The sequence below is a fragment of the Phodopus roborovskii genome, unplaced genomic scaffold, assembly GCF_943737965.1.
Source record: "Phodopus roborovskii unplaced genomic scaffold, PHOROB, whole genome shotgun sequence".
NCBI classification, from domain to species: domain Eukaryota; kingdom Metazoa; phylum Chordata; class Mammalia; order Rodentia; family Cricetidae; genus Phodopus; species Phodopus roborovskii.
The window spans coordinates 45,845,103-45,861,207 of NW_026126433.1; the positions used below are offsets into that span (position 1 = coordinate 45,845,103).

Genomic DNA, 16,105 nt, shown 5'->3' on the forward strand with positions numbered 1-16,105 from the left:
TTTATTTTTTTAAAACGACAATATGAACAAAAAAGAAAGAAAAGAGAAAAGCTTGGAACATTAATTTTAAAACCAGATAGCAAGATCTGAAGACCCATCTCTCATCTATGTATGTATGTATGTATGTATGTTTGTATGTGTATATGTATGTATGTATGTATGTATGTATGTATGTATCTATCTATCTATCTATCTATCTATCTATCTATCTATCTGTTCCTTCTTCTATTGGGTATGTTAAAATTCCTTCCTAATCCACATGTAGACATTTATCTTCTTGTGAAGATAATAAGAAGTGAGGCCTTTGGGAAGTTGCTATGAAAAACATGTCTACCACTTTATCTTGTTTCATATGATGACACAGCCGGGAGAGACTAACACAAAAGCTCTATTGATGGTAGATGTCATTCTGTAAATATGTTTCTCATACTGGTTAATGAATAAAGCACTGTTGGCCAATAGGAAAGCAAGATAGGCAGGGCTAGGAGACAAGGAGGATTCCAGGAAGAGTAGGGAGAAGTCAAGATGGAGAGATTGGGGAGACCAGATGCCAGCCCCATTCCCCAGTAAGGTAAGGCCACGTGGAAATACTTAGATTAACAGAAATGGGTTAATACTTAAGACAGAGTTAGCCAATAAAAAACAAGTACTGGCCAACAGCATTATATCAATACAGATGTGTGTTAATTGGGGCTGGTGCAGCAGCAGGACAAGACCAGCTGCAGGAGGAAAAAACCTACTCCTTACACTCTATATTAGATATAGAGAAGAGGCAAGAGCCAGACACCATTGAGTGTGCCTTGAGACTGAAATTCCAGACCCCATACTGTGAGAATATACATTTCTCTTCTTTATAAATTTCCCAGTCTTGCATTTAATTGGAGCATCACAAACCGACTAAGATACTGTTTGTTTGTGTAATATCCATCCACCTACCCACCTACCCATCATCCATCATCTGTCATCCACCCACCCACCCACCCACCCATCCACTCACCTGTCATCCACCTACTCATCATCTATTCATTCATCCATCCATCAACCTACCCATCATCCATTTATCCACCCACCTACCCACCTACCCATCCACTCATCCATCCATTCATCTATCTATCTATCTATCTATCTATCTATCTATCTATCTATCTAATCTTTTTATCCCTTATTGACAAGCCTCATCCTCTTGTTTATTTGATTCTCTTCTGTGTTCCCTGCAAGTGAAATTCTTCAAGGACAATTTTATACCTTTTTGTGTGTGGACCTCTATTTTTGGACAAAACTTTCCCGAAAGGCTAATTTCTTCCTTAAATGTTTAAAGCTCTTTCTTAAACAAGGTACTAAAAATCAAATGTTAAATGACTTCAGAAAATCTATTTTTAAGATATAGTAGGCTATTATTTAATGTGTGTCTACTGAGAAGTGAGAGATCAGTAGTACTTGGATTTTAAAGATTTATATGTTTTGTACTGAGACTACATATATGTGCAGGACCTACTAAAATCTAGTTATGTCTAACTCTAGACACACACATAGATGCTATTGATTCACCAGGGTAAAAGCAAACCATGTATTTTCTTATCAGGATAGTAACTTCTGTTATGGACAAGACATGCATAGACTTGAAAATTCAGACAACAGCTTTTCTTTTCTATGAGACACAATGGCTGTCATTGAGTTTAGACCTTAATTCACAGCAGAAAGGAAACCAGGTCCTTGTCAACAGTTTTGTTAATTCTCATTCAACAATGTCCAGCTCAATATGCTCTGCCTCCAATGCCTTCATGTTTTAACTTTTGACTGTCTTTACAAGACTTTGCAAGGGTTATCACTAGGAAGACATGGTACCTCTCAGGTCTCCTCTTGCTCCATTTATACACCAAAGGACATGCAAGCAGATTTGTTGAGAAAATTATCGTGAAAACTGCAAATACAGCCCTATCCTCCAGTTAACCAAAGCAAATCCCTTCCTAAAGACTGTGTGTCAGTTAGAGAATACTCTGATGCTAAGGACTCAATTTGATATTATTTTTAAATGATAAAAGTAATAATAAACAGTTCAGAGCCATAACTGTATCTGAACTGGGCATTGTCTAGTTTAAAAAACTATGCTAATTGAAAAAAAAAACTAATTGAAAATTTTCAGATCCAGAAAATTTCAGATTCAGAAAATTTCAGCAATATCTCATTCATATTTAAATTTTCCTACACATGGAAGGAAATAAACAGCTATAGGTAAAGTAGCTCATGCCTGGAGCCTCAGCAGTCTGGGGACAAGCAGGAGGGTTGCTGCATATTTGATGTCAGCCTGGTCTACATAGTGAGGCCTAGGACAGGCAGAGCTGTATAGTGAGATGCTATCTGAAAACAAGAAAACAAAACAGAATGATAACAGTGGCCAAAGTAGAATGGTGATAGGTTTTGTCAGGACTGCTTGGCCTTCAGCCTGTGGTGTTATATGGAATGGTGGTGGAGCCTTTAGATGGCCCAAAGGTTTAGAGGAAGGGAGCTGCATCACTGAAATCATGACCCTGAAAGGAGATTGGCACCTTGGTCCCTCCCTGTCTTTCTCATATGCTTTGTGCCTGCCTTAAGCTGAACAACCTTCTCTGCCATGTGCTCCCATTCTTAACTATTCACCAAAGGCCCAGTGCGATAGGGACAAATGACAATGGACTCAACTATGAAATGATCTGTCCAAGTAAAACGTTTCCCTTATTAGATTAGTTATCTCAGGTATTTTGTTATAGCAATGAAAAGCAGACTATATATACAGTGTTGATGTGTATATCCAACCTTAGGTCTTTTATTTCCCTATTTCAATTATTTATTTTATTTTTTTTAATTTTTATTTTTTTTTTTTGAGACAGAGTTTCTCTATGTAACAGTCCTGGCTGGCCTCAAACTCACTTTGTAGATCAGGGTGGCCTCAAATCCACAGAGATCTGCCTGCCTCTGCCTCCAGAGTGCTAGAATTAAAGGCACATGCCACCATATCCAGCTTCAATATATTTTATGTCACTTGGGCTCACTTACTTGCATCACTCTGTCCTAGTTTAGAAACTATTATGACTTCATGATAGTGATGGGTACGCATGTTATGTTCAAATCACAGACAGCTGAGACCCAGTGCAGCCAGGTGAAACATGGAAACTCACCAAGGGCATCACTTGTTCCCTTCCTGCAGCTTAAACATTTTCTCTGGTTTTCAGGTGTCAATCTTTTCTATACACTAGCACTTTTGCATAGGAAATGCTGAGAAGAATGATTTTACAAAATATTTTTAAAAATATATTTGGAATTTAGAGTCTTGCAGTAAAGAAAATTATGGCAGAATGACGTTCCATGTGGCTGAGGTCAGGGCACACCACAGAGTGGATGGGTGAGTGGTGCTTCTGTGGAATTATCCTACAGTCAGGGATCATAGTGCTGCCAAGGTTACTAGATCCAATCCTCTTACTGAAGATTACATAACTCAAAGAGGATTTCCATCTGATTGGCAAGAGAGAAATGGAAACCTGGTACTTGATTCCCTTGAAGTGGATCTTTTCTTCTGAACAAATTATTGACATGTGCAGTAAAGTTTGATTCTTCTTCTTGACTAAATATCAGTTAATGGTCAGTAGATTATTTCTCAGAAACCAGTATCCAAAACATCACTTTCAAGATCCCAGTAGCATTAGTTAATTAGTTCCCTCACGTAAATCTGTAATCAGGATTTTTTTTTTTTTTTTGGGCGGAGGTTGATCAAAGAACTAAAAACATATTAAGTGGGATGTACTAATATGAAAGCAATGATATATTCAAGCGAAATTCAAGGTATTGTCACAGAATGTCTGCAGTAAAGTAGCATCAACCTTGGCCTTACCCTTTAATTTCAAGGCTTCTAATACCTTTGAATCAGCGGTTACGTCGCTCACCAGCTTGATTTCGATATTTTGCGATGTCAGTTGGAGCAATTTCTCAAAGAGACGTTGACCCTGGGAAGAATATTCAGAGACAAAGGAAGAGAGAAACCTAAGTGTTTGCCATTTGGAGTTGGTATAAATAAACCTTTTAAACTTTAGGGATTCAGTTTGTAAAAGGCAAGTGCTTCGATGACAGATATTCACAGATGTGTGAAATACTCTGAGTTTCATGACTAGAATAGAAACAGGAACGTAGATGGCATTCTGTTTTATCAAGAACTGTGCAATCCAGCAATCTATAATAATAATTTTAATAACAGGATACAAATTTCCTTCCCTGTTGCTTTTAAAGTTGTAGCTATCTGAAAATAAAAAAAAGCAGTGAAAAATATTCAATAGCCACAGTCTGGCCCAGAAAGACCAACTAGTTTTCTAATTTACAAACAGTGCTTTTTAATTTCACCGATCTCCAGCTCTGTTCATGTGAATACAGTCTATACTTACTTCAAAAGTTTTCTATAATGTCAGCAGAATCACTGAAACTACTGTGGTTACTGGTTTACTTCATCTTATCTAAAACTTATTTCACTGACTAGAACAAATGTTTTATATATTTACATATAATATATATGTTGCATTATTGAAATATTTGCATTTATATAACAAATGTAAAAATCCAGGCTTGCTTGGTAAGAGTCTCACAAGCATAAAATCTTTAAAAGATTTATTTTAGGTAGACTAAATGATGATGGGTCCAGGCATGACTTTATCTTCAGGGATGATGCTACAATATCATGGTGTTTGTTTTCCTCTTGGGGTTTGATAAACACTTATCTTAAAAAGGAACTGGTCTATTGTTATTGACTTTTCATGTTTGTTTGTTTGGACCTCAAACACAAATACCTTCATAAGGGCCGGCCAGATAATAAGGCTTAGGTCTTAATGGGCCCCAAGTAGACCATTAAGCTTACCTTATCTTGATAAAAATCTGTGGTTGGTAATGATTATTTATAAAGGATTTGGTGATTGGGAGGAGCTGATGAAGCAAATGAGGATGCAAATGAGGATGCAAATGAACATGCAAACGAGGATGCAAATGGGGATTCAAATGAGGATCCAAGCAGTGATTCCTGAAAAACCTCCTTATGGAGGAGAAAGATCAAAGATTAAAAGCCTGACACTTCAAGGAGCTGGTGTGACAGCTGACAGCAGAAAAGGGTGTCTGGCACTTCTAGCCTGCAGCTGGCCAGCAGCCAAAGTCCATATTCCCTGGGTATTGGAAAGACACCCTTTGCCATACAGCCTGTTTGTAGACATTAATGTTGCCCCGTGTGGAGCTCACCTCAGACTCTCAAAGTTCTCAGAAAGCCTGGGAGAAACTTCATCCCAACAGACAGTATGGGGAAATGCATAATTGACAGATGCAAATGCCTTTTAACAAGGCCTAAAAAGAAAGTGGGAGAGGGTGACCCCCAGCTGCTAATTTGCTGCACTTGGTATGTGAGGCTATTCTTTTTCTTACTATATATCATCTGTGTTTATTTGTGTATATGTGAGTGTGAGCCACTGTACTACATGTACATGGGGGGTGGGGGGCACTGGTGGAAGCCAGTCGGAGATAGCAGATGTCCTGGACCTGGAATTTCAGGTGGTTGTGAGCTGTTGCACATGGGTGCTGAGCACTGAACATGACTCTGGAAGAGAAGCAAGTACTCTTAACCACTGAGCCTCCTCTCCATTCCCCTTGGAGGGTGAGTTTTAAGTGAGGGCATAGGCAACAAGAGGCTTCATACACAATCTGAGTGCATATCCACATTGTGGAGTTCATGACTCTTTCTGTCCCACATAAGCAAGCATGGTCGAGATTGCTACCCCATCCCACACCCTGCTCAACATAGTTTACACAAGTTGGTTGTTATTTTCCCCTTTCACACAAAAATCCACTTCATGTCTTGGCAACATCCTATAGATAGTGGACCAGTATTTTTTCTTCTTTCAATTCTTTAAAAAAAAAAAAATGTTAGTTGACAAGATATATTTGGTACAAAAAAAGTTGTCACCCAACCTGTCTTCATTCTTGACTCTGTATCTTAAGCTTACTCTCCTTGTATTCTTTTGTGTAATTTAAATCAAAGACCGGAACTCTTACACACGAATGAAAAGAGAAACTCTGGAACCTACAGATACAGGCAGGCTGCCATTAAATGAAGCGCTTTTCTCCTTTAGTGAGAGGTGATGAGTCATGCTAGGAAATCTGATCGGTCCAACTGTAACACCATGATGAATTTGGGCTTGTAGAACTGCACATGAGCTTGAGTGAAACTTCTATTAAGTCACCTGTTTCTGACATGTTATGTTCCTGCCCCAACATTTTTGCTATTATATTTAGAATGTACCAACTTTCTGTGTATATGGTGGGGGGGAGATAGGGTACATGTCTCTATTTGTGTGCATATTGGAAACTCAAGGTCAGTGTGGAATGTCATTCTTCAGATACCATTTGCCTTGTTTTTTCAATTGTTTTTGAGACAGGGGCTAAGCAGGATGGCCAGCAAGCCCTGGGAATCCACCTATTTCTGTCTCTCCAGTGCTTCGGATTCAAGCACATGTCATCATGCTTATTTGTTTGTTTATTTATTTATTTATTTATTTATTTATTTATTTATTGAGTGGCTTCTGGGGATCAAATTCAAGATGTCATGTTTGCACATCAAGCAGTTTATGGGCTGAGCCATCTCCCCAACTTCAGAATGTACTAACTTTCAAAAGTATGTTTTTTTTAAAACTAAATTTAAATAATTACATATGTGTGTCTGTGTGTGGGCATGTGCCCATGAGTGAAGGTGCCAGAAGAGACTAGACAAGGCTGTGGGATTCTCTGGAGCTGGAGTTCCAGGTGGTGGTGAGCTACCTGATTTGTGTGCTGAGAACTCAAGTCCTCTTCAAGAGGAGCACATGCTCGTAACCACTGCAGCATCTCTCCAGCCCACACTGTCAAAGCTCTACATCATATGCTGTACATAGGTCTCCAGCAACGCTCTCTGTGTAGAATTCACTCATTAAAGAAGAAAGAAAGCAAAAGAAATAATAATAGCCTCTTGCTTTTTTAAGTATCAACAACTTAAAAATCTTATCTTTTCTACCGAAAACTATTAGCCTCCAGCTAGACTGGTGAACCAAACATGAATGTGAGATTGATTTTAAATTATGTACATATATCAACATACATGTATAGAATCCTGTAAATGTTAACCTCACAGTATTTAGAATCACCCAGGATACAAACCTTTGGCCATGCCCATGAGGGATTACCTACATTAGGTGAATTGAGGTGGGTAGTCCTGCCTTAACTATGGATGGCACCATGGCAGGAGTTTGGGTCCTAGGCCTAACAAGGAGGAGAAAGTAAGCTGAATATTAACACTCATCTCCCTCTGCTTCCTGATGGTCAATGCAACCAATGTGACTAGTTACCTCAGTCTCCTCTCACCATGACTTCCTGGCTCTCATGGAACATGTCCTGGAACTGTGAGCCAAAATCAACCCTTCCTTAAGTTGATTTTGTTGAGGTATTTTATCACAGCAAACAGAAAAGTAACTACAGCAGATTTTTCAGGAATAAATGAGATGTAAAGTGTCCAGATGATTAAGGTCTTTATACATCTTATCATAGACAATGAAAAATGGGTTGGAACCCTGGGCCTAGGAAGACATTTATGGGGAGGTGAACAGAGGAAGTAAACGGTCAAGTAGGGTGATCTTGCTATGTCTACGGGAGACGAGTCTCTTGGATGGTAGGGACTGTTTTCAGGGACAGCTCTCTTCTTAGTGAGTTAGTGAGTGCTTTATGAAGTGAGTTTCCCTTTGTGAATGCAACTGTCTTTTACAAAAAAGGGAAATACACTCTATTCTAGGAGGAGGTAAGGAGCTTTACCTATACATGCTGGTTCTCATTTGCCACGAGGCAAAATAATCTGCATGTTTAAGAAGCATATTTTGGGGTGACATATTATGACTCTGGTACCCATCAGTCCCTAATAAGTGGGGGTTATAAATTATTCCTGTTTCTGTCCATTCAAAGTAACTGGTATAGAGAATGAAATGCCCAAATATAACACAAAAGGAAAAAGCAAAGCTATTAAGCATGATAGAGAAGCCATTTGGCATGATGAACTCTAGGGAAGTGCATAGACCATGGGTATAGTTCTCAAACTTGCCTATTAAACCTGTTCACATAATATATTTTTATTTCATTAGTGTAAATGCATGTGTGCATTCATGTTCGTGTATATGTGCACATGTGCATGTGTGTGCACATGTGTGTGAGGTCAGAAGACGACCTTGTTTTGTTTTTTTCAGAAGCCTTCTACCTTTTATTTAAAGGATCTCTCGTTGGACTGGAATTCCCCAGAGTATACAAGACTCGCAAGCTTCTGGGCGATAATAATGTAACTCCATCATACCATTGCTGGTATAATAAGCATGTGCCACCATGTCCAGCTTTGCATGTGAATTTTGGGAGTCAAATTCACATCCTCATGCTTCCAACAAAAGTGATTTACGAACAGAGCTATCTCTCTCTGCCCTAAAATAAAATCTTAACGTTTCCTTGAATTTTCTCATATTCTCCTCTGTAGAACCCAGGAACTCAGCAGAATACTTGACAAAGCCACTGAGTTTTGCCCCTTCATCATAAAGACATATGGTATAGGATCATCGAAGATTCTGAGATTTGATGAGAATGATGTAGATAGAAGCTACTTTACAGGTCACCAATATCATTTTGTAAATAATGACACAGGAGAAGAACAACAAAACAAAACAAAAGTGTGAGGGAGAGGCTGCAGATACTCAGGCTGCTGGTGGCAAGCAAGGCCCAGGAGCTCTGGCTGTTCTCAGGTAGCTCTGTCTTCAGAGACTGTTTGGAAAGAGGTTACTTCCAGGTCTTTGGCTCATTTTCCTGAGCTAGGATTTATCTGAGTCTCCCAAGCCAAGCAGTGCAGACCAGTGGGGCAAACAAGGGCTAGGCTAGCATGCAGTGATGCAGCATGAAAGAAGAAAGACTTTTGGTGTTGTTTGCTGAAGAGCCTGACTCATTCGGCAGGGTTTTGTCCTGTTTTAATCTGAGAGTCCAGACTAGGAAAACCTGAAGTCAAAGCAACCCTGAACAAAAGGCATTCTCTTCATACAACAAACAGCACAGTAAATATGGTAGCAAAAAGAAACAAGGAGCTTTGGTCTCAATCATCGTTTCGTGGGATTCTCATAAGGTACGGCATTATTTTCCCTTTCTGACTCGGAGCAGCACACAAAGCCACACTCAGGTCTTTCAGTCTATACCCACATGTCACTTCCACCATTCTTTGTGTGGAGCTGGTGTTCCTTTTATGCCTCATTACTTCCAGCAAGTGCTTTTAGACTTGGTTACCACATTTCACCACATTTCACTCCCATACGTTGTTCTGAGGCAGGGACGTGAATGGGTCACAAAGGAAAAGTAAACAGCAAGGTACAACCTAGATGGTGCATTCAGCTGAGCTTGTAGGAATTAATTACACTGGAAGTCCACAGTGTAGTAGGACTGATTATAATGTTTTCCTTGAAGCCAGTTAACTCTGAACAGGTAGCCTACCAGGTATTAAGCAGAGTGAGTACATAATTATAAATAACCTCAAAGTGTATTATTAACTTGGTATGGGTTGGATAAAAAGTTGATGTTTTAAACAGTGTTTCTCAGAAAATCCATTTCCATAGCATTAGAGTTAGAGTTTGGGGGTCAAAGGCACCTAGTGGATGTTTTCACTCCACTCAAATGACCCAGAGATGCATGTTGTCCAAGAGGCAAGGCAGTCACCAAGGCAGCCCCCCTTGGTCTAGGGCTGAGAAGAAGGAATTGATGGGAAGCTGTTCTTCACTTATCACAAGGAAATATTAATAAATCCTTCCAATTTACCATTTTACACATGGAAGGAACAAAAGGATGCCTACATTTTGACAAAGAGAAGCATCAATAGATAAGTGAATCCAACAAAAAAGGCATGGATGTTTGAGCATCACCTTGGCTTGCGCATTGAGTGTCCTCCAGAGTCTCATGTGTTACTGTCCAGGTCTCCTATAGGAGGAGAGGACAGGTACATGAGGAGTTTTCAGATCTTTGTGATATTCCTTGACAGGAGTGAGAGATATCCTTTCCCCATTCTCTTTCTGCCATATGTCCAATAGCTGAGTAGTAGTGATCTGCCTTAAGCTTCTAAACAGTAGAGCCAACTGACTATGGCTTCTACTTTGTGACACTGTGAGTCAAATATTTGGGCTTTATAAATTGATTGTCATAGGTATGTATTCAAGGGATGGAAATTTGGCTGACACAAACATAGTGGGCACCTGATGACGCAGAATTCAGAAGCCTGGACCATACTACAGTGTGAGTTCTCTAAGTTGGTGAGATGTGGTTGGGATGGAAACTAGGACTTGAACACTAACTTAGATAAGTAACCAAAGGACACTAGAGCCATGATTCAGGTTCAAGCTGAAGTATTTCAAAGTGCTAGAAGTATTTCAAAGAATTTATGTGTGTCCATATACGCATGTTCATGAATACATTTATGTTCATATATGGGAACACATATATGCATACACATAAACAGAAGGATAATAATCTGGTAGGCAAGGGGAATATCTAGCTAATCAATGCATTGGGAGAAATAAGGAGCAGATGAACTAAGTCTGAATAGGGGGGAAAACTATCCAATTTAGGAAAGACATAAATCTAAGAAAAGCTGAAAACACATTTGATGGTAGAAAAATACAAGGATCTCTCTGTAAAACAGCTGGACATCAAGGATCGAAATTCTTTCATGCCTCTAGCCAAAGGAAAGAATAAAGTGACTCAGTAAGGAACTAGCATCTGATTGACAAGGAACTGACCAGCCACAGCACTGAGTTCCATCCAGGAGACAGATGATAGCCAAGAATCCTGTGCCTGTACATGAACTTTACATGGCGAGGGGGTGACAGAGAGAAGTATTTGCAGATATGTAGAGATTTAGCAACTGTCCTGTGTTGGGGACGTTGAATCACACTGAACCCTGAGACTGAGGAAGGGCACACTCTTTGAGAGATGTCATCAAGGAGAGAAGGTTGGCTAGGTGCTACTCAACCACTCTGAGTTAGTAGGTTTTCACACCAGCTTTTGAGTCTTGAATTTTATTTATAAATAGAATGACAGAGATTTAGTTAAAGCTATCTTTAGCAGCAGTGGCAAAGCCAGTGTCTGTGGGGACAGAATTCCCACCAGGCTGTGGCCTGAGCAGCCAGAAAATGAGGCTGGTAACTGCAGAGTTGCAATTGCTGACTGAAATAGCAGTAGATTAAGGCACAGCCACTGTGTTGAAAGATAAAACAACACATTGGGCACCCCTCCTGCCTGTATACCCCATATGAGGAACAGCTTCAAAGAAGGACACTAACTAAATAGAAACAAAACAGAACAAAAGCCTCTGAACACTGTAAAAGAGGATTGAGGGGAAAAACATGGGTGGGGCATCATATTTTCTGCATTAATATTAAATACATTTGCTAAATAAAGATTCTTAATAGAAGAGATGCACTATGTAAAACAGGAGCAGGTGCATCAGGGACCCTGAAACAATAGACTACAAAGAATTCAAATGTCTCGAGGGAATCCTTGCAGGTTGAATCTTGGTACCAGAGAAGCAGCTGTCTCCTGTGTAATGAGTCTATGTGTGTGTGAAATATCAATCATAGTTTGCTGTAGCTTTTCAGGTATTTTATAGCAGGAGGCTATTGCCAATATAATGAGGAAAATGTCCAATTGTCCATTTTAAAAAGTACCAAGCCACAGATTTAATTCACACCCATAATCCTTGCACTCAGTAAAGGCAGGGAGCACGGGGTGGGGGCTGCTGCAAATTCGAGGTCACCTATGGATATCTAGTGAGACCTGGTCTCAACTCAAGACATCAAGGCAAAAGTGACAAAACAACAGAAAGAAGGAATGGAGGAAAGAAGGAAGGAAGGAAGAAAAGAAGGAAGGAAGGAAGAAAAGGAGAGAGGAAGGAAAGAAAAACTAAAAGGAGAGCTATTGTAAGGTAGGAAATGCATAGAGGGGGAAAAGAAAAAACAAGCAAACAGACAAAAAGTCCTGGGGCTCACATAAGACAAGCTAAGTTTTCACTTGATCCAGAGAATCAGGAAGAATGTCTTTGGAGCCATGATTTATTGACTCCTACATTACTGGCTTTGGGAGAAATCACACAGGTTAAAGACCTGTCAAGAATGTTATGTATGCATTTGTATCAGAATAATGGTCTCCCTTGGAAATATACTGGAATACAAGTGAGAACATACTCATAATTAGTCAACAGATGGGGAGAGAGGAGTGGAGATATCCAGAAAGAATAGGTTGAGGGAGGACAGAATCCACAGGGGCCAGAGAACTGCTGGGCAGCAAAAGGAAGAGCCAGGCCTTTCTAGGTGCATTCTCTTGCAGCCTCTTGGGTGGCTGTTCTCCCGATCCCGAGTATTCATAGGTGGTTTGGGGGTCCCCCTTGTTGCATTTCAAGGTTTGCTACTGTGTATTTGATTTTGTATTTCCAGTAAACCACCCAATTCCTTTATAAATGTCTGCTCAATGAAGGCACACTGAAAACCATTTGTTGTCATTTTTTTTTTTTAAATGGGAGATTGCTGACATAAGTAAGTGTTTGCTGAGCACTGATGGTCTGGAGTTGGGGGTAGATGCTATTTTTTGAAACAAAAGGCACTCTTCCCCCTAGGCTATGCTGGATTTTGCTGACACTGCAACAAGGACTCTACTGAAATAGTGTTTGGTCTGGCGATGACAGTTAGTTCTCAGGAAGCGTATATGCTTTGACATCAACCCACAGCTCCCTGCTCATCTTGGCCATACATATGTTAGATAATCAAGACACAGGAATAAATACCACCCATGCTCCAGAGCCCAGGAATCCATGGGTTACTCAAATGTAAGCTGCTATCTAGTCACTGAGAGAACAACTGTAACACACAAGATTAAACTGAAATAGGCAAAGCTCAGGCTGAAAAGCCAGGCAGGGGAGGGACCAACCTGGGGCTGTCCAAAAACATGAAAATCAAACCATGTTTATTAGTCTGGCACACTTTCCATCAGCAATTCTCAATCTTGGCTGCCCAGTGGACTCCTCTAGTTGTTTTTAAGCTTGGCCTCTTTCCAAGTGCTATAACATAAAGGTGCTTTGGGGGTAGAGGAGAACACACATCTACTTTCTAGGACCCAGGTCATTCTGGGCAGCTGTGGTTGTGAACTGCCATATCAGGAGTGGGAAACAGGGATCGACAGAAGAAAAAGCACATTTGTCCTTCTCCTTTCTTCATCTCCATCTGAAGGATGACCTAAATGCATATTCTGGGTAGGACCTTGACCTTTTCTCACAAAGGCTACAGTCTTTGTGGGAAGACAGATACTATTGCTGTTTTACAAATATCCAGAGTCCACTACATTTAAGATCCCAGATGTGAAAAGCAGGAATAGTGCTTCATTGTTTCATAAGTATTAAATCAAATCCACAAAGCAATAGGAGGCAGACATTATCATATATGTTTTATAGATGAGGAAATAAGAATCAAAGGCGTTGTGATGTTTGTTCAATGTGGTCACAGCTATTAAATTACTGGGTATATCAAATCCATCACATGCCAAATCCTATACTATGGTACGTTGAAGGCCCCGTGGCTCCCTGCAGCCAGGGGCATATGTGAAAGTGGCACAGTGAAAAGACTGTGGTTCTATTAGTCATTTTTCTTAATATTATATCAGAATGCAAAAGCAAGCATGGATTTACTCATTTATGTGGCTTTTACTTTTGGAGCTTCTACGAACAACAGCTTCTTAACTTTAGTTTCCAAGTAAGGCAGCACCTCCAAGTGGGAGCACATGTCTGAATAAGTCACTCACCATATGAGCCATGAGTCAGAAGAGGAAAACATTAGCATCCTACAACCTCTTTGAGGGCCAGGGTCACACCCTCAGTGACCTAAGAACGTCCCATTAGCTCCTCACGCTTCAAAGGTTCTGCTACTTTATAATGGTCCCCAGGGCTTGAGACTGTCACCACGACAAAGTAAATAGGCCTAAAGGTCACTGAGTTCAGTGAGACAAGTCAGTCACAGAAATAAGAACACTCACAGTCTCCTTCATTAGTGGAGTCTAAGATCTCATATAAGTTGACAATACAAACCGTCATAGGGCGGTTGTGAAACAAACACAACAAGGAAAAGCTTTATAAAGTAGAGGAAGCAAAGGCCCTTGGCCATTGGCTAAGCCACAGCGAGAGTTAGTTGGAACGTTACTGATACAAGGAAGAAATGGTAGATACTGGAAACAGGAGTCCACCACTGGGATAGTCTCATGAGTCAGGATGGCAGGGTACATCCTTTGCCATGCAGCATGAGTTGGCCTTAAGTCCTCCATTCTCCTGTTCATTATAGGCATGTGCCACCAAGCCTGGCTTGTTTTGGACTGAGGTTAGGGATTATTTTCTAAGAAGATCATACTTTTCTAACATCAAATGCATCAAAAATATTACCAGGCAAAAACTTTATGTGGTGGCTAATTTTATATCAACTTGACACAAGCTATCTTAACTGAGGAAACCTTAACCAAGAAAATGTTCCCACCAGATCAGCACATGGACAAACTTTTGTGGGCATTTTTTCTTCTTGATTGCTGATTGATGTGTCAGGATCCAGCTCACTGTAAGAGGTACCACTCCTGCTGTGTAAACCATGGGGATAGAGGCAGTGAACAACGTTCTTCTATGGCCTCTACTTCAGTTCCTGCCTCCCAGTCCCGGCTTTCTTCAATAATGAACTATGATTTGGACCTATAAACTGAAATAAACCTTATCATCTCCATTGCTGAAAAGAAAAAAAATCCTTACCAGATAATGACTGATGAACCAACAGAAAGGTAAAACATAAGCTTATAGAATTCTTAAGAAAGGGCTTTTGGGAGTGTTGATTGGGGTGTATGTTTTAGATCTTTACCAAAGCTGAGGTGGACCCTTACTTCCTGAACACCAGGGATAGGGAATGAGTTTTTCAATGAATGAGTTAATCAAAGCCTAATGAGCAGATGGTGAAAGATTATATGTCTGTGTTCTCTCTCTCTCTCTCTCTCTCTCTCTCTCTCTCTCTCTCTCTAGTGTGTGTGTGTGTGTGTGTGTGCATATGCATAAAACTTGTGACAAATAAATAAATTGAAGGTCAGAATTTCACAAGGCATGATAGTTTACCTAATCCTCATCTCCCTAGGGTCTCATTGTTGTAATTTCCTTTTTATGGGCAATATCTCAGTTTCTACCAGAGTGAAGCCTCTAGATCATTAGTGGTTAACAGTGTTAAACTGACTGGAAGAAGAGCTGTGGTATGTGCACAGATGGGTGAATGTACACGATGACATTTATAATAGTAATAAGCGCGCACAGGCTCTAACAATCTATAGTATCTGCTATCACCCTCGTTCTGATGCTGAGAAAATGGAGGCACAGACAGTTCTGTATCCTGGTTGAGGTCACACAGCTGCTAAGTAGGCAAATCCTACAGGCTTTCAGATATCTGCTAACCATTTAATGTGTGGAGACAGGACCAAGCTGTACTTTGCAAACAACCTTCTGGATCATTGCACTCTCTTTCTCCTCATTAACTCCACCAAATCTTGTGTAATTTAAAAACAATCCAAATTTCCCCAAATCAAACAATTCTAATGTATCATCAGTTGGCAATCATGCCAATTGGGAGCTCTCTGGGAGGCAAGCCTCTAATTGATTTCACATAAATGCATCTCTTCAACATTCCATTATTTCAGCTCATTAATTATTTCATTTGGTGCCTCACAGTGAAGTCAGAAGAACTGGCACTCTCACTGCATGAGTTAGGTAGATCTACTGATCAGCCTCCAGCAGCCACATTACCTGGCTTTCCCCCAAAAGTCTTGATTTCATAAAATCCTGTCATTTAATCTCATAAATTAGCAATCAAAATGTCCTGTTGGTTAAAGTCATCATCCTGGCAGAAAGAAATAAATTTTCTTTTCCTGACCAAGCATTTTCATTAATTATGAGGTATGGTTGCCTTGGCACTGCAGGTTCTACTAGCCTTCAGCTAGACCATCATGCAGT

General features: G+C 40.1%; 1 protein-coding gene across 4 annotated transcripts in view; it reads right to left on the reverse strand.

Moving 5' to 3' along the window:
- The window catches only part of Pld5 (phospholipase D family member 5), a 297,142-nt gene that overhangs the window by 109,151 nt on the left and 171,886 nt on the right, over nt 1–16,105 (reverse strand). For all 4 annotated transcript variants that reach the window (XM_051186375.1, XM_051186376.1, XM_051186374.1 and 1 more), the window contains exon 4: nt 3,866–3,977. In XM_051186375.1, coding sequence (XP_051042332.1) covers nt 3,866–3,977 — 112 coding nt within the window. The remainder of the gene's footprint in view (nt 1–3,865; nt 3,978–16,105) is intronic.